Source organism: Patella vulgata, chromosome 7 (assembly GCF_932274485.2).
Source record: "Patella vulgata chromosome 7, xgPatVulg1.2, whole genome shotgun sequence".
NCBI classification, from domain to species: Eukaryota; Metazoa; Mollusca; class Gastropoda; family Patellidae; genus Patella; species Patella vulgata.
Genome location: NC_065885.2, coordinates 29,243,752 through 29,267,792, shown reverse-complemented (window position 1 = coordinate 29,267,792; position 24,041 = coordinate 29,243,752). Strand labels below are relative to the sequence as shown.

Sequence of the window (24,041 nt, the reverse complement as noted above, 5' to 3'; positions counted from 1 at the left end):
ACTTTAATGATACATTATGGGAGATTTGATAACGAGTTGGCAGTTCCCACTATAATAGTTACAAACTTGATAATGTAAAGGCAATTTGCTGAAAATTTCATTCAAATTCATCCACTATGAACCGAGAACTAAGCGATTGAAATTTCCCCCTAGCCTCGATCATCAGTACTAAAGTCAGTACTATAAACAGCATAGTCTTGATTATCCATTTAATCGTTGAATCGTGAAGGAAAGTTATGCAGTAAATCGGCTCATAATCCACTAAAGATCGCAGGCTAGCGATGCCATCTAGAGTTGATTATGGTCTGGATAGGTTAATTAATGTCTAATTAATAATTTAAATAACATTTGTGGTCTAAAGAAAGACCTGCAATAGACAGATTTAGCTCTTGCATAATGTATGTTTAATAGAGCGGTGTTATTCTAGTAAAAACTGTACTAGAGCATGTCATTCTAACAGAGAAACTTTACCAAGGTAAAGGCATTCAAGTAAAATCTTTACCAGACTCACTCCAACATCATTCTAATGAAATGTTATTAGGGTTGTGTCATTTTGTAACAAATTTAATAGTGCAGTGCCAAGACGAATCAAACTTAACAAAGCTTTATAAGGAAAGTATGTGTCATTAAAATAAAAACTTTACTGAGGACATTGTTATTCTAGTACAAACTGTTCTTGGGAAGTGTCAGACTTATTCTTATCATTCAAGAAAATCATTTAGTAAATCTTTACCAGGACAGTATGTTTCATTCAAGAATAAACTATAGGCCAATGCCATTCTAGTAAAGATGTTACCAGGGCAATGTGATTCCAGAGAAAACTTGACCAGAAAGTTGTTATACTAGTAAATAAACTATTTATATATATTTATATATCAATAATAGTAAGTATACATTACCTATAGAAAGTTAAATACTTACTAACATTAACACAAGATTTATATAGTATTTTAGCTTTAATTGATGCTTGATTATCGTCAATACTAGGTGGTTCCTCTAACTGACCTGTCAATCAAAAACATATATACTCTTTTATTTCAAAATATTAACATGGATTCATTTGGGTTTTTTCTGTAATTTTGAATCATTAAAACCCCAATGAAACATATATTGGAAATAAAACTAAGTTAAATTACTGCCAATGAGGATGTAGAACTATTTTTTTAATCTCCCCCTTTTTTTTACTTTGATGGTCAAAATATTAGAATATTTGGATCCACAAGATGGTGATTTTATTTTGTCTTTCAGTATAAATACCATTACCTTTTAATATAATTTGAAGTTCATCATGAAGTTTCTCAAAGGTGTTAAAACTTGATTTATCTTCTGGGATGACATGTTTTTTATTCCACTGACCACAGGCATATTTAAAAAAATCTTCACATGGGTCAGCTGTAAAATCCATTCCTTCCATAAGTTTGGCAGCTAAAAGAGAACTCCGAACATACAGCAATTGTTATCAGAATGATAGGGAAATTTGATCTGCAGAAAACTATATATTTCATTTGTGTTCACCATGCTGAATATTCTTTTTATTCCTGACTAATTTCCATGTGTTTGGACAACTGGTTGGGTAAAGCCATAACCTGCACATGCACAAATTTCTAAATTTGAAAAAAATACCCCCATACTCACCATGCCCCGATATCTGATTCTAGCTCATTTAATTTGTCAAATGACTTCTACTTAAATTGGTGAGATCTGTCCCCGAGTTCACAAAGCATTCTCAGGCTTAAGTTAAGAATTTACTCAACTTTCAATCACTGTTTATGAGAAATATCTTTGATCCAGAAACACAAGACTTTGCACATAGTTTCCTATTGGTGTATTTGATACATTAAAACAACAGAGGTTTTATAAAGGGCTATATTTGAGTTGAAATAAGGTCAACAATATTGAGTAAATTCTTAAATTAAGTCTGAAAATGCTTTGTGAACTTGGGGCTTGTACTATTAAGTAATGTATCAATAAGAATTCTGAGAATATTGCTGAAGCAATATGTGCGCTCCAATAAATCTGACAATGAATGCATTGCATTTACAATGGCTAGCTTATAAGTTCTAAGCCTAGAAAGATAGATCAATTGGGTTGAAACAAAATTCTGCAGCCAACAAGTGCAATTACTGAATGAATCATAGACATAAGAACTGTACTGTTATTATTGTCTAAGTACCTGACCATCTTATGAACCTACCAATTGAAATCACCTGGAATGGGCAACACTAGTTATAGGACAGTCATCAAGTACCTGCAATTGAAAGGACTAACCCCAACACAGATACATGCCGACATGGTCTCCACTTTAGGGGATGATGGCCCTTCCTTTTCCACAATTGAAGCGTGGCATAGAGAGCCTTGACAATTAACCGTGTCCCGGAAGGCCATCAACAGCAACCATTCAAGTTAACATTAACGGGATGCATGACATGGTGATGGCTGGTTGACGATTGACCACTCAACATATTGCCAGTGTCCCTCATGAGAGGGTTGAGCACATTATCGCCAACAAGTTAGGAATGACAAAAGTTTCTGCAAGATGGGTGCCAATATGTAGCACCATGCAGTACTATGTGTCGCTGACTACATGTGGAAAATACACGGGGAAAACTCTCCACATCCAACATGTGGCCCATGCACTCTCTTCTTACTACATATCTTAGTACCCTTGTGATTGTCTAGTATTTTCAAGTGTCTTCTTTGCTTCCTTTTCACATGCATTTTCTTCTTATTACTATCTCAGTAGTTAAGACGTTTGTCTTCTCAGTAGTTAATACATTTGTCTTACCAGGAATAACAATGCATCAGTTCATTTTTACATTTTATATCAAGCACTGATTACATAAGATACAAGCATTGATTACAATAAAGTCATTCTCAGGAACTCAGATGTTAATCTCTCCGGAATCCAATGATATCTGATCTCAAAAGGTCTGGCAGTCTCTTTTATAGCACCCATATTGGTATTGGCATTGAAGTCTATCACAGTGTATTATGCAATTAGTAAATTTCCAATCATGTGTTAAACATGATATTCTTGTTTAGGTTTATAAATCTTTTTTTATATGTCAACCATTCACTCATTTTGATTTAAGTGCATATGAGACAATATGACTTCTATACAATGTGTGAATCTAACAATTAGCCAAAGATATATTATTAATACAATGATGTACTAATTTAAAGAGCAAAACTTCTACCAATCTTGCTACAAAAGTTCTTTACCACAGATCAGAAATGTGTCAGATTCCTGATGTCCTGTGCATGCTAATGTCTACTAACAGGACCTCAGTTTTTCATGCTAATGTCAAACGACTAGACACTGTTCCTTGAAGGCCCTCTATTCTGCACCACTAAGGTTCAATGTTTATCTTGGTATGCTCAGGGCCTCACCTTTCATAGAGGGACCCCACTAGTAGCCGTTTAATAGACAATTTCATACAGATGACATTATAATTTTCGTTGTTTGAAGGTTCACAAGGTTCTAAAAACTAAAACAAGGGCCGTAACTCTGGAAGCAATCTACAGAAATTGTTCAAATTCGACAGGCTTTTTTCATTTTACTAATTCAAATAATGCATATAAATTTCATACAGATCGGATGATACCTTTTATTGTTCGAAAGTTCACAAAGTTCAACAAAGTAAATCAAGGGCCATGACACTAGATGTAATTGACGGAAATTGCTGACATTCAATAGGCTTGTTCGTCTTCATTTCACTAATTTAGGTGATAACTGAAACTCAATAGGCTTGTTCGTTTTACTAATTTAAATGATACATATAAATTTCATACAGATCGGATAATAAATTTTGTTGTTAGAGCATTTACAAGGTACAACAAAGTGAAACAAAGGGCCATAACTCACCGCGTAATTAACGGAAATTGCTGAAATTCAATAAGCTTCTTCATTTCACTAATTTAAATGATTTCAAACAGATCAGATGATAACTGTTGTCATTAGAGCGTTCACAACATTCAACAAAGTGAAACAAGGGCCATAACTCTAGATGTAATTAACGGAAATGGTTGAAATTCAAAAGGATTCTTTGTTTTACTAATTTAAATAATGCATATAAATTTCATACAGGTCAGTTGATAACTTTTGTCGTTAGAGCATTCACAAGGTGCAACAAAGGGAAACAAGGGCCATAACTCCAGAAGAAATTAACGGAAATTGCTGAAATTCCATAGGCTTCTTCATTTCACTAATTTAAATGATGCATATCAATTTCAAACAGATCGGATGATAACTGTTGTCATTAGAGCATTCACAAGATACAACAAAGTGAAACAAGGGCCATAACTCTAGATGTAATTAACGGAAATTGCTGAAATTCAATAGGCTTCTTTGTTTTACTAATTTAAATGATGCATATAAATTTCATACAGATCGGTTGATAATTTTTGGCGTTAGAGCGTTCACAAGGTGCAAAAAAGTGAAACAAGTGCCATAACTCCAGAAGAAATTAACAGAAATTAATGAGATTCTATAGGCTTCTTCATTTCACTAATTTAAATGATGCATATCAATTTCATACAGATGGGTTGATAACTTTTGTCATTAGAGCGTTCACAAGATTCAACAAAGTGAAACAAGGGCCATAACTCTAGATGTAATTAATGGAAATTGCTGAAATTCAATAGGCTTCTTTGTTTTACTAATTTAAATGATGCATATAAATTTCATACAGATCGGTTGATAACTTTTGTCGTTAGAGCGTTCACAAGGTGCAACAAAGTGAAACAAGGGCCATAACTCCAGAAGAAATTAACGGAAGTTATTGAAATTAAATAGGCTTCTTCATCTCACTAATGCAAACAACATATATCAATTTCAAAACAATCGGTTGATAAATGTAGTCTGTAGAGTGTTTACAAGAAATTGTGGACGATGGACGAACAGACGGACGGGGGAGACGGCAATATACGACCACATTTCCATGTGGCATATAAAAAGAGATAATTACAGAGATTAGTGAATGGTAGCAAGGCTACGTGGGTGACAATGAATTTGATACAACCAGTGGCATGCAGGGGTTTGGTGATGCCCAGGGCCAACTACTTGACCGTACGCCCTATTGCCCCCCAGACTCAAGTGTAAGCCCATCTATACAGAAATATGTTGAATATACACAAATTATTCTTACCTGTTTGGACACATTTTCGGGAATTACAAAACCCTTGTGGATGACCTGTAAAAATAAACAACTATGAATACTATGATAAGAAAATTGGACAGCTATGGGAATCAGTTCCACTGAAATGAATACTTTTGCTATACAGAGACAAATAACAACAAAATTAACATATGTAGGTTTTAGCATTTATATAACAAAATATTGATCAACATACATTTGTTTTAAAGCTTTAACAAATAATGTCTAATTTTCAAATGGTTCTAAAAATTTTCCAGCTTAACAGGCAGGTCTCTCATAATGCATATCATGCACCACTGCTGAGAAGTCGAAACCAGGCAGGAAAATCCTGAGGAACTTTCTTAACCAACACCTGTATTAAACAAACGACCTCCTAGTTTTGTGAGTAAATACTCACTCAACTAAATCACAAATAATGACATTCTAATATAAATAAATCCCAATCAGTGGGAGCTCTGTGGCGCAATAAAAAACAAACATATTTGCTGTGGAGAGCGGAAATTAAATTTCATAGAAGGAAGAAAGACAGATGGATGAACAGACATTAGTATAACCACTCTATTTCAATCTAGGAATAAAACAAATGGTTGCCATGCCAGATACGCTCACATTTTGCAAGAGGTGGACAGAGTACAAGCTTAAAAATACAGGATGTTACAGACCGATATGTGTCAATATCACAAGGAACCAAGATCTTTGGGATATAAAAATAAATTTTAAGTTAATCAAAATCGGATAAAAATTGTGACAAACAAAATGTGAACGGACGTTCGGAAGGACAGGGGCGATGACAATATAAGTCTACATGAATATTTCCCACACATTTCATATGGACCAAAGTAAATTTACTGCAACAAAATCCGCAGAATTTAAGTGGCAATTAAAAAGATTATATATGATGTCAAATGTATAAATGTGTGGGTATAACTCTAAATCCAGCCAAATGACCCAAAGGCTTACAGTATGATTTCTAAAAATTTGTTCCATAAATACATGTACATGAATATACGAGTGGACGAAATCTGCTTTTAATTCATAATAGCCTGGAACGCTTTCACATTTATAGATTTTAATACGTCACCCACTACTGTACATCGACCAGGCAAACACCAAACAGTGTGCTAAGAAGGAAATTTGCATGGACATGGGCTCTTTGACCTACTCTTATGTATTTCTTATTCCAACTGTCAAAGTTTTTTTGGGTTTTTTACGTACACTCCAATGTGAACCCATAAAGGAACTTTATGACTTATTATTTCCACAGCTACAGTTTTTAAAAGATATTTTTTCAAATCTGGTAAAACATTTGTTTCATGAGCAGACAAACATTATCAGCATTCAGCATTATGCAACCTTCCATTCCAGAGTTACCCGCTTTGTTGAAAACCTAATGAATGCCATAGGACTATGTACAGTTTTCAACAGATTTTTGTCCTAATTCGATGTGAAGCATTGGGACAATGAGAGGATGAGCCCTACCAATTTTCTCAGATCTCCGTTCATCTATGGCAAAATGTTGTTATCTTTTATTTGCATATTTTTAACATTGTGGTTGACAGCTTTACATTTGCTGTTAATTACGGACAAAAAGTAGAGAGAGGTAAGAAAAAGAGACCGGTCAAACTACAAAATTCTTATTTATGGAATTAATAATTAGTGTTCTTCGAATGACCTCACTACTGACCAATATCCCAATAATAGTATCAGATCTTGCATAAAGAGACAACACCTAAAAACAACCTACAGATTGTAAATATCTACCTAAGGGAATAATGCTAACCAACTTGCCAGACAGCTGTCATTTGTCAAATTGTACAGCCATACACTATTGTTGATTATAAAACACGGACGCTGTTTCATTAGTCGTGATTACAAGCAATAAATTATTACTTTCTTGTAATTTCTTCATAAAAACTGATTTTTGATTGACAAAACCACAATGATTAAAAAGAAATCAGACAAAAAAATCAATTATTTGAAAACATTCAGAAAGGCAAACAATTCTTCTTGTGATGTCTTGATCGTGGCGTGTTTCTACGTAATTGGCTGTTACATTAAAGGTTTATTAACCAAGTGTAGTAGAGAGGAGATTGTTTAGTGTCCTGAGAAAATAGACTGAACCAGATATCAAGAGAGTTAATGATCACGCGACGGGAGGTAATTGCTAGTCATGTGGAAAACTGCTGATAGATATTATTAATCAGAATGTGCAAACTATCATTTAAACCTTCCCCATTATCACACAAATCCTTAATCATCAAGACAAACACTCCACATGCAGCCAACCATATACTACTGATAGTTTACTTAAAGGAGAAGACCATCAGAGTACAACATTCTCAACTGGGCTAATGAAGACGAGCATACACCATGCAATGTGCTATGAGGGAAATTTTGCCCAGACAGTTGTGCTACGGCCTACTTTTATATCGAATACTAATGGCCAAGAGATCTTTTACATACACGCCAATGTGTACACGGGACCTCATTTTTGGGGGATTTCCGAACAACTAGACAGTTGTCCTTGTCAGACCCTCCATCCTGCATTATTTTACAGATCAGGGTTTTGAAACAAGAATGCTTTGAGCTGAGATTTAAAACGGCCAACATACATATACCTTATTTAATGATGACCAATCAGAGACCTCCCACTGATTACTTTAAGGGGAGAGAGAAACTAGATCATTTGGTGACTAAAATATGCTTCCATTTTATTTCTATAATTCGTTTGAGTGTAGGGGGTGGACAGACGACGTACAGGCGTGAAATAGAAACGCTACTAGTCTCAATGACAGACCTTATGCTCTTAGGCACCCAACCACCCTTATTACTTAAAGATAAATAATTCTCACAAAAGTATTTATCAGGTAGTTTGGAATAAAAGTATGGCAAATTTGGTATATATGGAAAGTATAGACGCCCAGTTTCACTAGAAAAATACCGGATTACCTGAAAAACACCCATGGGTCAAGCACTGGGTAAAAATGTCAGGGTATCATTAACTGGCAACCTGACAGCTTATTGTCTACCAGCTTGACTTAGGGAGCAGTTGTTATTTCTTGATCGAATGGTTAAGGGGTTTGGGAAACATTAAAGGGTATAAACGTATAACAGACTCAGCAATAAACAGTGGGCCCTCCCTCAATCATGTAAGGTGACAAACATGGCTTCTAAAAACAGATTTTTTATAGGTTGGGGTTTCTCCTCACAAATGCAAATTTTTGAGAGGGATTTGAAGCAAATTTTTGATAGATTAATTAGTTTGAATACTTTTTTAGTCCAAATATGTCATCAAATCATGCGGGAAGGTATATATTACTTAAAGGAGAAGAAAAAATCTAAATGCATCCAAGTACAACCAGATACTGAATTCTACAAAATCTATAATCAAGGACAAAACATGGGTGACACTAAATAGAATCCAGTAAAACCCTGATTTTTACAACAAGATTAAAGATGAAATCCTTTGAGAATTGAAACCAATTATTGGATTATTTCTTTTGACTAGTGAGCTGAGAGGGTAACCTTTAGAATGTTTTGTTCAACTTTCATAAATCAATGATCAAATTCATTTATTCACATGAGTGGAACATTCAACTGCCACATCATGATTCACTGAAAAAGTGGTAGGACCAAAAGGTATTTATGACCTACTGGAATTGAATCAGAGAACACGTTCAAAACTTCCTATTATACTACATATATTTACTGGGTCCTAATAACATCACCTACTTTATGACAGAAATGGATACAATGCTAAAAAGGAATGCTAAAATGAAATGAAATGGGGGTTAAGGTCCTATTTTTCTGGAACAACCAAGTTTATGAAGACAAAATAAGGGAATTTGGGCATGAAATTTTAAAATTAATATTGCTACTTAATCTAGCAATGTTATTATTTTGATGTTTTAATCTCATCAAACTGATCTTTCATGACTTTAATCAAAAATATTTTGTTTAGAATACAAAATGTACCAAGCCAGTCACAATTCATTAGTAGACAATTAAAATCTTTATAAATATATATCCAATGCCTCCATAAATATATTTCAGTTTAACGCTAGGGAAATTAAAAAAAAATATGGCTGACCCAGGGTAGAGCAAAAATTGACCTATTTATGTTGTTAGCTATTATTTAATTGGTTTCCAATCTAAATCTACAAGATGAAGTACACCAAAAATCACACTTCAAGGTGAAATGAAATGAAATGGGGTTTAACATCCTACTGATCTTCTCCAATTGGGCTAATGAAGACAGACACTTCAAGGTAATCTCCATAATACATAAATACTGAATAAATGTGCAACGTCAAAAATATTTGTAAGGATGAAATTTTCAATTAAAGCATTCTAAAACATATGCTGCCAGATAATGACTGTGTGTCTACCAGCAACATTTTAAAAGAAGGCTCACAAAATTTGGTGTCAGGGTCAATAACTACACATAATATTAATTGGAAACTTGATGTATAACAGGGTTACTCATTTTGACCTGCCAAACACTACAAGCAAGTCTGAAAAGAAAATCTCAAAAGCTCTGTTGGGAGAACACTGCACTGGCAGGACAGGAACTCTTTTAAAAAGTCCTTTCGATAAGGTTTGACAAAAACTTTTCTTAAACTGTGACCTGTTTGGACAAAACTATTTTGCACCCTATGCAAGATCAACTACTGTCAAGGGTTCTTTTATGTGGTTTCCAACTTGCACCTCTACCCTGTTCTTTTCGTCTCATCCAAATGACTAGATAATGTTCCTTCCTAGAACCTCTGTCTTGCACCACACTGTGGAAACCACACTGGATAATTCTGGGAACTTTCTGTTGAACCCCTAATCTCCTAGATAGTAAGCCAACACCTCAGAGCAACCACCACCACAGATGGACTTTTTTATATAAAACTGTGACTCGTAATGACACTTCATGTACTGTCTGTGCCCCTCTGAGATCTGTATACTAGATGGGTAATGGTAGCATCATCCATGTGCAAAGCATTTATGTTTTCAATAACATGTGGTCTGGTTCTCCAGCATTTACTATTATTATCCCAGTTTTGCTCTTGGTGAAAAGTAAAACGTTAAACCCCATTTCATTTCCTTTCTTAGTATAATTGTACATATCCATCAGACTTGTATATGAATAATTTGTGGAAACAATAATGTCCCACCCGTTAACATTTTGCCCAGAAAACATGAGTTCTATCAAATCTATATTTATATCAAAACAGTGGAAATTATGTATTAATAGAGTATCTTACCTTGTAGAAGACCAGATCTGGTAAAGGCAACAATGATAAATACAACACAGGCCACAAATAACAATAAACATAAGGCTCCAAGATATTTTTCACGATTTGTCCACCGAGATAAAACCATGCATACACGTGAATCCTGGGACGGTTTCGGTAAGAAATGGATCTGAGCATTTTTCATGGGTTCCTCGGGGTCTAAATCAGAATTACCAGTTTTTTTCACATTGTTAACACCAGTCGAATTAAGACTGAGATTTGTACCTCCATTACATTCCTGATCTTCTTTTACAGGTGACATGTAACGTGCTTGATAGGCACTTGACATTTTCACAATATGATGTTCAATACTCCAATATTTAACCAGAACATTTTAAGTATCCACAGTAGCAATATTACTCAATGAAAAAGAAAATAGTCACATTTTTAAAGAATTATACATTTAATATAAATGCAAAACTAAACAGATACAAAAGCTGTTATTTCATCTTTTTAGTGTGGTCTTAAAATGTGATAATACTCCTGTTTATTTATGATTTATAAAAAAAAGTTAAACACCACAAAAACAAACTGAGGGACTTCAGATCATGATTTCAGTTATTCTTACCACCAGAAATTCACAGTAGAAAAAGAAATCCTAAGTAGATTCCTGCTGGTATTACAACTTGAAGCATTACACGATTGAATCAGAGACAAAGAGTGATCACACCATCTCTCTCTCGGCAGCTAATCACCACTGTTAAATAAATCCCTGGCCAGTCATATACACACGCCACCTTGTCTTGTTATCCATCAATCCAGGGGACCCTGTAATAAATTATTTTTTTTTTTTTATGTCAACTGAATTTAATGTAAATCCCGCAACCAATATTATGGCTAATCATACAGTAGTGAAATATATAAAATAAAAATGTGTTAAGCAGATTAGTGATAATGGAGGAAATTAACCCTAAAACCACAAGAGAGTAAGAGAAAAAAAACTCAATTGCATAGAAGATCAATAAAGTCTAAATCTAAGTGTCTAATTATTTTTTCTTTTGAAGTGTTTTATGCATTCATGGGTTGTTCCATTATCTACATTAGCTAATATCTGACTATTAAAACACTGATTGATAACTCAGTTTAAAAGTAATCTATTCTTTAAAATGGACTGTCAGCCATTATCATTTCATATAATACCATTTCTCAATCAAAGTATTATAGTAGGGTTTCTGGATTTTTTCAGACTGAAATAATAATAAATCGTTTTAATGGGATCTTTGCTCCTAGGCACCATAATTTTGCATCATGAATAATGGTAATTACTATAGGTTGTGTTCATACCATGACAGGAGCAATATCAGAAACACATTCTATGGCACTAAAGTTTGTTTTCCTTGCAGTTCAATAAAGCTCGTAGATATTCATCTGAATACATGTACATGACACAACACATACATCTCAAATGTTTTTAAGAATTGGATAATAATTGTGACTTCTAGAAGGACCACAGGCTAAAAATTATGGACCATATCAGGAATTTACGATCAGATATACCCAAATATAGAATGGAACCAAGATCTTTGGGTTATAAACATACATTTCAAATTTCATCAAAATCAGATTGTCCAGAAGCAAAAATCGTGATTTTTCAAACAATAAGGGGCCATAATCCATGAAGTTACGGTCCAATACATGCCAATTTCAAAAGGAACTGAGATCTGTGGGATATAATCCTATATTTTAAGTTTCGTCAAAATCGGATAAAAATTGTGACCTGTAGGCCTATAGTATCCACAAACAAATTGTGGACAGACAGACAGATGGACGAATAGGGCCCGGCGACAACAATATACGTCCACATGAAAATGTGGGTGTATAAAAATTATCTTTGTCAATTAGAATCAGATATTGTAAAACAAGAAATTAATGAGTATCACGAAACTACAGGGGGTCAACATATATGAGAACAGCGATTACACAAGTAAAATGTGTGCCATCTATTACTTAAAACATATTCCCAAGGGAAGAGAAATTGCATCATTATTTAAAAGTATTGTTAAATCTTAGATCTGCTGTGCTGTGCAGGCCTTCAAACCTTACAGACCACCCAAAATAGTGAAATTCATCTTAGAAAACTAGAATGCTGTGTGAAAATACGATATCATCCATCTTTTGAAACATGCATATTTCACATACGAAATGAGACATTTGTGGAAGATAAGAATGAATTTAGGTTCTTTGTTTTTCTCAAAAAAAAAGGCATTACTAAGACCATGATTGTGATCTCAGATTTAAATAGGTAGTTAATTTATACCCTTGTTCAAATTTTATTATCTCAGTAATTCTTGGACTGGTTTACTTTAAATAATTTCTAAAATTCATATTTATACACTGAGCTAAGAAACAATTTCGCACACTGAATATTGCTTTTTCATATAACACCTCTTTTAACCCTTAAATAGTTCAACAAACAAAGAAGTAATTTAAAATATAGACAAAGCTTTTAAGGCACAGATAAAACTGATTAAACTTTCTCCATTATTTATTTTGCATATCTCTTACATCATAAATCTTGATTCTTTGGGGTTCTTTTTTCGTATCTTATCAATTCATCTGTCAAGTTGACGTATGGGTAAATCAAACAAATACCTCATTTCTCACAGGACAAAAGAAGAATTTTGATTGCAATGATATGATTTCTCTTATTCCAGTCAAAATAAATCATAAGTAGCATTAAGTGTAATTGATTATTGTAGAGTTAAAAGTTAAGTATAGGCAAACAAAATACAATCCATGCTTCTTTAATTTCTAAGGAAGAGATAGAGGGGGAGATATTGGATATAAATTTTATATGTCTCAATATCATCCCCGTCATTTGTTAAAATCATTTGAGTGTTTTTTTATCCCTTAAAAACTACAATGTTTTAAAAGTTGAATCTCTAAAAGGAATATATCAGCCTAAAAATGGTTCAATTAATTCTCTTCAGTATTTACAAAGATATGATAAATTGAACATTTGTCAACATTGGCATCCCGCCATCCCATGTAGATGACATAAACAGGGATATCTTTTCGCGAAAATCTTTTGATGGGCCACCTTTTAATCCAAATGAATCCTAGTCAGAAGATTGTCTACCATTGATATTTGGGTTTTGTTTCTTCGTGCATTATGTAAGAGCTAAATCTGTCTAATAATGGTTTTTATTTTGGCTTCAATTGGTAAATAAATTATTATTTAGACATTTATTCACATGAAAAGATTATAATCAACTCTCTAAACCATTGGATGGTGCAGATTGCAGATGTAAATGGATTAAAGTATCACTGCCATTTAACGATTTAATTTAAAAATGGAGAAACAAGGCTGAGTCTCAATTAACAAGGATAATCTATGTCAAAACTTCAAACAGAGATATTGTTGTGGCAACGCACAACTACCTGATAATATTAAAGGTTTAGGCTTTATTTACCGTGAGAACTATATAAAAAATATTAGGCATTACCTATTCACTAGACGAAAAAACTTTGGAAAAAATGAATTTTGAAAATTGTATAGACCAAATTGAAGATACTTTGAATACCTGGAAAAGACGAAACTTAAGTTTAATAGGGAAAATCCATATAATAAAAACATTCTGTGTATCTAAAATATTATACCCTGCATCAGTTAAAACTATACCTGAAAATGTAATTAAAGGCATTAATAAATTATTTTATAACTACATATGGAACGGGCCTGATAAACTAAAGAGAACAGTTATAAATCAAGATATAAATAAAGGGGGGCTAAATATGATTGACTTAAAAGAAATGATGATATGCCGTAGCGTATTCTGGATAAAAAAGATACTATCACACGATGTTCAATCATGGAAAATTCCGTACGCTTATATATTAAACGAGTATGACGGACAAATATTACGGCATGTAATTATGCAACATCTTTTTTAAAATTATCTCCCTTCTATCAAGAACTTTTCAATAATTGGTTCCATACCTATACCTCAAAAATCGATATGTTAATAAGCCCTCAAAATCAAATCATCTGGAACAATAAGTATATAAAGATTAACAAAAAACCTTTAATAGATAAAGAATTAATGAATGATAATATTTTATTTTTGGTTGACTGTAGAGAAGACTTTTTAATCAATAGGATTAGGATAATGAATAGTAATAAAATATTAAGAATGAAAAGCGTTTGCTTAGCAGTTAAAGAGTTTTTGGATACAATCGACTACGAACCTACGCCTATAGTAAGAAAACAAAGCGTGTTTGACATTATTAATAACAACTGTATAAATATATATAAAAAATCACTAAATAAGATTAAAGCAAAAGACATTTATTCAATACGAGTAATTCTAAATACAGTAAACCATTAGCAATAAGTAAATGGGAAGAAGAGAATAGTTTTATATTTGAAGAACGTGAAACCTCATGTATATTCAATTTGGTCTATAAAACGAGCACTGATACTAGATTACAAAATTTTCAATTTAAATACCTCCATAAAATTATATATACAAACGACCGTTTATTTAAAATCCAATTAAAGGAGTCTTCATTGTGTGATTTTTGTTATTCAAATATAGAAACCCCGGATCACCTTTTTATATACTGCAATTATGCCCAGGTAATATGGAATGATTTACATGAAATCTTCTTAACTAATGACATTTCATTACAATTACAACTTACGAACATTCATTTCGGTTTTCTGAAAGAAACAGTTTTTAAATCATATCGTGAATTCTTATTTGTAAATCATTTAATATTTTTAACAAAATACTACCTCTACAAATCGAAAAAGAGAAAATATCAGACCGACAATTATTAATTATCGAAACTACCTAAAAGGTAAACAACAGATAGAAAATGAATTAAACGAAACCTTAGTAAATAAATAGGATTATACCATATGAATATTATGCATACCTCTAGTATTCCATCTCTAGTATTCCAACTCCTTAATACCTGTAGCTATTTTTGTATTTTTTTTGTTTAGTGTTTATTAGCTTGTATTTTCTTTGTGAATATATTTGTTCTACTCAATGTAATATAGTATAGCCTTCAACATTAAACCGACGCTATCTTTATGATGTTACACACTGTGATTGTAATATGTGAACTATGTACTATGTTGTTATTGATTATTTGAAATAAAGATTTTGAAAAAAAAAAAAAAAAAGATATTGTTTCTCAGAATAAAGTAATTTGAATGAAATTTTCAATATACTATTTTTGGACTATGTATTTTGAAACTATTATAGCAAGAACGGACAGCTCTTTATCAAAATTTTACATAAAGCATCTTTAAATGTTAAATCATGAGTTTGATTGCATTTTAATTTGGATTATTGCCCAAAAAATGCATATGATAAATAATCTGTTATTCTTTAAATTGTTCTTGTTCCATTTCTAAACAGCAAAGCATTTACAATATAAAGAACAGAAATAATGAAATTCAAACATGTCAAAAATCTTCAGTAAGTTATGTTAAAGGGTCTAACCAGTCCATTAAATGTACTAGTTGTCATGTTTTTATCGAGATAGCTGTAAAAAAACAATTATGAACCTTAGGAAGAAGAATCATACACGCAACATTAAGCACATCAAACACTGAATGAGGTAATTGGTTCAAATTAAACCCTGAGAGACACTAGAAAAACCATTTCCGTTGCCGTCACAGTCCCTGAATGAGTATACCAGACAAATTTTGCTTGTCTGACACCAGTAATTCTATTTTGGCTCAGTTAATTAACTGACAGAAATTGAATAGAAAAATGAAGCAGTGCCATTATTTAGGGAGAAAGACAATGTTGAACATGAAAGTAGTCTCGGTCACCCAGAACCTTCAAGTCTTCAACATACAGAGGGTCTGGGACCGTTGTCAATATTTGTCAAAAAGTTCCATTGCCCATGCGTATAACCAGGAGTTTTGTTTTTTTATGTGGTTGATTATCCAGTATTTTTCGCCAAGTCAAGTAAGAGATGCGCCCCTTCTCACAATAAATCCCACAATTCTTGCATTATTATAAACAAACATGAATTGTGAGGACGAATTAGGGTTACCAGTAATCAAAAAGCATAGATATGGTCCATGGAGAAATTTTATAATAAAAAAAAAATTAAGAGTGCTGGATATTGAACTGGCAATGCCATCAATTAGATTTTCTGGAATGGCATTCTTAAATTAATTTCATGGTCGTCAACATCTTGGTTTAAGACAAGTTACCCCCCTTAGACTTTGTTTATGATAATATGAAGGACCGGATAATCTGGTAATGACCTTTTATTCTCAAATGTTAACAATGCATCCAGACTAATATTCATAGAATATTTTTTGGATGATAGAGAATAACATGAAAGTAAATTAGTTATAATTGTTAGGTTATGCAAATACAATTCCTGGGGTGAAGGCTTAAAGGAGCTAAATCACTAATATTTTGGACCTAGAAATTGGCACAAATGAGTCGCAACACATATAATAATGTAATATGAATTTATATAAACCGATTTACATTCAATCGTGTCCGTTTTACTGTGAATTGTCATCAGTTATGTTCGGCGAAATACGCAAGAAGTCTCAACTGCAAGACAGTTTCTAGCATCTGGTTATTCCAGTCAACACCAATATTATTTATTGCGCATGCTCTCCAAATAAGAATATGATATCACCATTTGACATGACTTGTGGAATATATCTAGCATCATTCTTTGAGCACCTTGTTGCAAATGGCGCTGAAACGCATTATGGTACACGATTCGTGTACCAATGGTAAAATGTTTATTTTGTCTTAAATATTGGATATCAGAATACCATCTTTTTCCGGTAAGATTACAACATCAATGTTGATTTAATTTGACAAATAAATCGTGTTTTCAATGTCGAAGATTTTGGATGATATTGAGTTACGGACTTAGTTACTTTAAAACTATATATTTTTTTTAATCTTCCTGTTGCTGGTTGTTATTTTGACTTAAAATATTATATAAACTATTATTTAAACATTGAGTTACGGACTTAGCTACTTTAAAACTATATATTTTTTTTAATCTTCCTGTTGCTGGTTGTTATTTTGACTTAAAATATTATATATACTATTATTTAAACATTTATTTACATCATAACAAGCTGATAATCAACTCTCTAGACCACAGATCGAATGGCCAAAATTTAAATGGACTAGAACACCTGCAAGATTTAAATTTTTTACGATAATATGAATAATCAAGACTTGTCAAGTTATACTGTCGATACAATAATAAACAATCTACACTACATCTTCACACTCATAACTACCCTCAGAATAAAGTAATTTGAATGAATTTTTCAGTATATTCATTTTTCATTATCTATTTTTGAACTATTATAGCAAGGACATCCAGTACTTTATCTAAATCTTACATAATGCATCTTTAAGGAAGGATTCTCCACTGCTCTCCATATTTTACATTTGTATTAAATTTCTAATAACTGATTTAACATGCAATGGGGAAGAAACATTTAAACAATAATTTTTCTGCCGTAAAAAAAGTTCATCTTTTTTAAATATAATAATATGTAGATCACAATTACAGACAGAATGATAATTCAAAAAAATAAAAACAAAATTATTAAAAATAAGTCACCTTTGATAAACGATCCCCAACAGTTTGTGTGTAGAAATCTTATAATTCTCTATTTCCAAATAATAAATAAAGCTATAATCCTTTCATCTTAAATAGATGGTGTTAAGCAACAAGTCATTTTTATAACATACCTTACCACCAACACAAAAGAAAACAAATATCACATAACACAATTAACATAACAAAATCACATACTTTACACAATAATCTTTGTAGTCTATCTATATAGGTATAGTCATTAATCATAGTATTAACACCTTTTTAACATCATGCATTGTGGTTAACTCGTCAAGTGAACTTACCCAATAGAGATATTATAAAATATATATATTTATATCATCGCCTACTCTAACTCACAGAAATTTTTTTAGACCAGAACTGTGTCATAGTGTTCAATATCCAAAACTTATCAATGTGCAGTTATTAAATTTGACAAATCAATAAAACTCTAGATTACATATATATATATTCCTCTGAATATTTTATATATAGCATAGACAAAATTTTTGCACTATTAACTAAGTCAAAGCAGTTAAATTGACAAATATTTCATTTTCTATTTAAGACCTCTATTATTTGAGGGGTCTTGACTCCTTGGGTCTCTTGCAAACTACAATGTTGTAAGAGTTAAATCTCTATAAGGACTATCAGTCCAAAAAATGCTTGAATTTACATCCACAGTTACTAAAAGATGGCCGTACACTAAATAGTGGAATACTAGAGACTTAAGGGTTTTTAAATCCAGTGCAAACTATAATATTGTGAGAGTTGAAAAAGGAATAGACTTTTTTTTCATATAAAGTTTGTCTGTTACATGATATAATACTGACCTTTTTCACATAAGTCAAATAAATGTCGCACAATTGCATCATTAATTTTATGGCTCAATCAGATCAGACTACGTACAGGTGTTGAAAATAACAATGAGCTAAAATTGTGAATTAACTTTGAACATCACTGAAGGTTTAAAAACAGCACTTACCAGACACACAAATAACCCAAAGTTGTGCACAATGGGAGAAAAATATAGATCTTTGACACAATTCATGTGTTACCAAACTGAAGATGATAACAGAAATTATACATGGTCCTAGTAATGGTCAGTATATCATGTTCCGAATAGAGATGCCGATAATGATATTGACTGGCAAGAAGTTTTCACAAACTGTTTTCCGGCCTGTCAACTGTAGACCAAGACTTAAGATTCAGTAAATCTTGTTAAATACATCATTTCTTGAACACAAGGACACATTTTTCTCCTTTTTACCTATGATTACAGCTAAGATTCACACTGTCCCTGTTCCTTTACTTTTATCATCAAGTTTCTACCAAAGATCATAACATTTCTTTCCATTCCATCACAGTAAAACAATTGAACAAATAAACATATTGCAGTGGAATTTATCTACATTATCAATCACCTCAAGCAATAAAAACATTTTGAAAAATAAAACAAACACTTGGCATTGAATCATGTAAAAACTAGGGTGGTGAATGTGAATTTAAAAAATGAATTTCAATTTTCTCAGTAAAAAGTTACTTGTTACATATGTTTGTTCTTTCAACAGTGAATTACCATAAATCCCACATGCCCCTATTAGATAGAAGACAAGACAGAACTTTCACTAGATCAATTAAAATTTGTGTAATACCTTAAAGCTAATATTTATTTTCTAAGAAATCAGCTGGTATTGTTGAAAGGTAAATTCAAGAACAATGGACTGTTAAAAATAGGCTTTACATGGCAAAATCAATTATTTACATTAAAGATATATTTCCTAGGTCAACTATATATTCTATCCAATAAACTTACTTGATCTAAAGGTAGGAATAGTTCCAACCACCTAGAAATACAATTATAGTTTAAAACTGCTCATAATAAATTAGATAATTAAGCTAATATACATGGTCAACCTCTCTCTGGTCATTTAATTGTTTATTAGAGAGTTGTGTAGTAGCACACTGCATATAGTTGCCATATTCATTACTAACATGCTCATCATCTTACTGTCCTATGTGACATTTTATCAAATTTTGTATTAAAATATGTCATAAATTATCATGTTTTTGGGCAACAAATATTTTCCAGTTGACTATAATGCAAACAATTTGCGAGGAATTCGAAATACAGACCCTCTGGTGCTGTCAAATTCTACATGCCCCATGTCCTGTCTATGATTGGCGGATCAATGGCTGATCCCCTGCTGGCAGAATGTCACTTTTCTTTACCTAGGTCAAGAGGGAACTTTTTGAACAATACCAGGTCCATTGTCCTACAAGCACTAATAACATATTTCATCTATAGTACACATAAGGCATACTGCTTGAAGATTATAATGGAGGAATCAATTACCAATTCCGGTAATTACGATGTTGAAAGCTGGTTGAAACTGATAACACAGATCAATATGGTTTAACCCAGGATTTAAGAGAATGTACATCAACACCTGCCTTTGTTTTGCACAAAAATTATTGGTTTAAACCATAGGATTAATTGACAGAGAAAGGCTGTTCTGTATTGATAAGATTAATTGTCAATTAAAGCAAGAAGACTGTTTGATTACACCAATTATCTTATACTTTATGCACTTTTTTCCATATCATATAATTGACCTTAACTTTATAAGGTATTAAGACATGCAAATTATATACGTTTCACCTTTGTAGATATATAAATATCATTGAATGTTCTTTATGTGCTTTCTTCCATATCGTGTAAATGCCTTTGGGCTTTAAATCACATAACCACAGCCAACTATATGATCTTAAAAAATGCAGTTAAATGCAGTTAAAAGGCTGTCTTTATTGGAGCCTGACATGCAGATTACGAATCGAGAAAGTCATCCTATGTTTTTAATTATTTGAGTTTCTCAAGGCTTTTATTACCCCCCCCCCCTAAAAAAAAATCTAAAAAAAAATCAATATTCTATTAATAACTACCACACTTTTTTGTCCATCATCAATCAAATTTAAATAATTTTTTAGGATTTGGATTATTTAAATGTAGTGAAAACACAAATACATGTATAATAGATTGACTAAATTATTGAATTCAATTTAAAAGTTAATTCTTACCCCACTAAAAATAATACAATTTTTTTTAGTTGATCCTTTATCTTTGTTTATGTGAAAGATTTCCGCATTCTATGATAATATCCTGGAGATGTCCTATGTGTGAGATAACAGTATTTAATAGAAAACAAATAGACATATCAACAACACTGTGGCTTGGCTCAATTCACTTCACTCGCACAGGGCAATTGACTGTCTACATGTGGTAGTCAAGTGTAAAAGTATTCATCTGACAAGTAAATTCATCCTGTTCTCCATTTATAGAACATTACAGAATACTCTCCTAGGCGAGTAGAGAATCATATACCATGGTGTGACAAATGTCCGTAAAAGTAGCCAAAGACTTTCCTCAGAAGTCTTGAATCAGAATAGCTTTTAGCTTTTATGGTAATTGCTTGAAACACAAGAGATTTGAAAGAGGAACTTAAGCATTATGGAATTGAGAGAAATAAATTATAGACCATCTTTCACAGCAAAATCATATTATTGAAAATGAAAGTGAGACAGGAAAATTAATTCTGAACATTATTTTCTACTAAATTCTATAAGCTTACAAAGGATAAATCACAATTTTTGCAGGTCAGATCGATGACTAAAAGTACAAAAGATTTGATTTATAAGTGTCTGAAAACTGTTTTAGGTACCATATTTCTTTACATATGAATTACATAATTTTTAGATTTAGTCAGTCATTGAGTCCACTGAACCACTGAATTGAGTTGATCTGTTATTTTGTTAAGTGATGGAACATGCTACAAACAATTAAATTCTTGTTTCAGAACATTTAAACTGATATATGCTTAATTACTACTAATTTTAGTTTAATTTTTTGAACACACAAAATATCGGTCATATCAACAACTATCTAAGGATTTACAATATTCAACGAAGATAGTTTGTCATCCCACAACGGCACATGAAATCCAAAGAAGTCGACTATTACAATTTTAGTGCAAATCAACAGTGTGTCTACCCATATAAAAGAAACAGTCCAAGATTTCCCAGATTTGTTAAAAGTCTGTTAAAATAGCCTATAGTTTGTTTCAAATCAAAATATTGATTGCTGAAATTATTACTAGATCTTGTTTAAAGGTTTATGTAACTCATATTGGGATTATAATATCAGATAACTTAAAGTCTTGTTCATGTAACTCATATTGGGATTATAATATCAGCTGTCAAAAAATTATAAGATATCCAACAAGCCATTGCCATGCAATTGCAAGAAATGGACATCGAACAACCTGAAAAAGTGATTTTCAGACAATTAGGGGCCTTAATGCAGGATGTTACAGTTCGACATGTGTCAATATCAACAGGAACTGAGATCTTGGGGTTATAAACACATATTTTAAACACATACGTCAATATCCAAAGGAACTGATATCTTCAGGTTACAAACATACATTTTAAGTATTGTGACCTGTATAGTGTCCTCAAACAAAATGAGAATGACGGACAGGGGCAATGACAATATACATCCACATGAAAATGTGGACGTATAATAAAAGAACTATAAACTAACAGAAAGCTGTGGATACTGTTAATTGTGGGATGTGCTATATACTACATGCATGTACCAGTTATTAGAAATTAGGTAGAAACTGAAAGCTTCCAACACAACCAGATGAGCTTTGGTATCCTAATAAAGTTATTAAAAAGAATATAAAAAAATCTAGGGAAATTAAATTGTGGATCATGGGAGTTACAAACATGAATGAACAACTTGAATTAAAATTTGAATCATCCCTTTGGTTTCCATGAATGGGCAATAAATCTTTGTATTCTTTTTGTTCAAGCTTAGTAACTTAATTTTTCTTTTTAAAAATTGATATTTTGATACCTACATTTTCCTAACAACCACAAAAAGAACACAGATGAGAGGCAGAAAGTTGAAAATATGGGTGGTTCTATTCACACTTCATCAACAGCATAATCCTGAAACAATGTTACAAGTATCATCAGTTCATTAACCATTGCTACATGAACATTGGTAAAGTGATGTTTCTTATTGATACCTTCTCCTAAGATTCCACTCATACTTTGAATAAACACAAAAAAAAAAGACTTTCTCAAGAAACCAGGCCCATATACTCACAGGTTCTCAGATGATGCTACATTAAATGAAACAAACACCACATACATTCCAAAAAATGCTAAATCAATGTATAGTTGATGGTTATGTAAAAACACCAGAGGTTGTATTAACAGTTTGGATAAGTTGGCCAGTGCAATCAAGTGTGGCAATGGGTGCTACCGCAGTATATAGTGACAATAGTGATGGTAGGTGATCAAAAGTGTGATTTATTTGATGCTACAAAAACTGCAATAAAATAAAATTAAACATTTCATTTATTTACTCTACTTATTGATAGAGTACCTATCCTAAAAACAGTTAAATAGACTACAGAAAAACTCAACTCAACATCAATGGTGGCACAAAAAAAACCAACAACAAAGAAAAGATATTTTGGTTAAAAATCAATGCATGGTTAAGTGGAAAAACGAATCTCAACCAGATATAAAAGAGTAGAAAATCTATCTGGAGCCTGAAATCCATAATTTATATCATCTTGGAATAGATTTTATAATACAACATAAACAAGTTAAACAAATATACTGCATTCTCAAAGCCCACAGTTGGAAACATTTCTGCAAATAACAATTTTAGTTTTATTTCACAAAAGGAAAGACAATATTTGCACAGTAAAACAAAATATATGCAGCATTCTTAATTAAAATTAACAGATAGAAACTTCTATGGTTGTGGCTGTCTTCATTAGCAGAAAAATATGATGTTAAACCCCATTTCAGACCAACTAATTATGTACATATGGACCAATTAATATACCAAATTGTATAAATTCTCCAAGTAGTCAGGTTGAGGATAGGTAGCAGGTAAATGCTTTTAGGCGTTATTCCTCCAAGTGGAACACTGGTCTGTTATCTTTGC

General features: G+C 32.2%; 1 protein-coding gene across 2 annotated transcripts in view; it reads right to left on the bottom strand.

Annotated features, from left to right (window-relative positions):
• LOC126827097 (neprilysin-1) overlaps positions 1 to 21,226 on the bottom strand; it is a 37,258-nt gene extending 16,032 nt beyond the window's left edge. The window contains exons 1-7 of one of the 2 annotated variants that reach the window (XM_056102540.1): positions 18,999 to 19,115; positions 13,885 to 13,962; positions 11,007 to 11,206; positions 10,409 to 10,797; positions 5,148 to 5,192; positions 1,264 to 1,425; positions 922 to 1,005 (exon numbers count right to left, since the gene is read on the bottom strand). In XM_056102540.1, the coding sequence (XP_055958515.1) occupies positions 922 to 1,005; positions 1,264 to 1,425; positions 5,148 to 5,192; positions 10,409 to 10,727 (610 nt within the window). In that variant the 5' untranslated portion in view covers positions 10,728 to 10,797; positions 11,007 to 11,206; positions 13,885 to 13,962; positions 18,999 to 19,115. Of the gene's footprint in view, positions 1 to 921; positions 1,006 to 1,263; positions 1,426 to 5,147; positions 5,193 to 10,408; positions 11,207 to 13,884; positions 13,963 to 18,998; positions 19,116 to 21,091 lie in introns of those variants that run through there. The other variant, XM_056102539.1, reaches the window with a different exon arrangement.
• Positions 21,227 to 24,041: the final 2,815 nt, after the last annotated feature.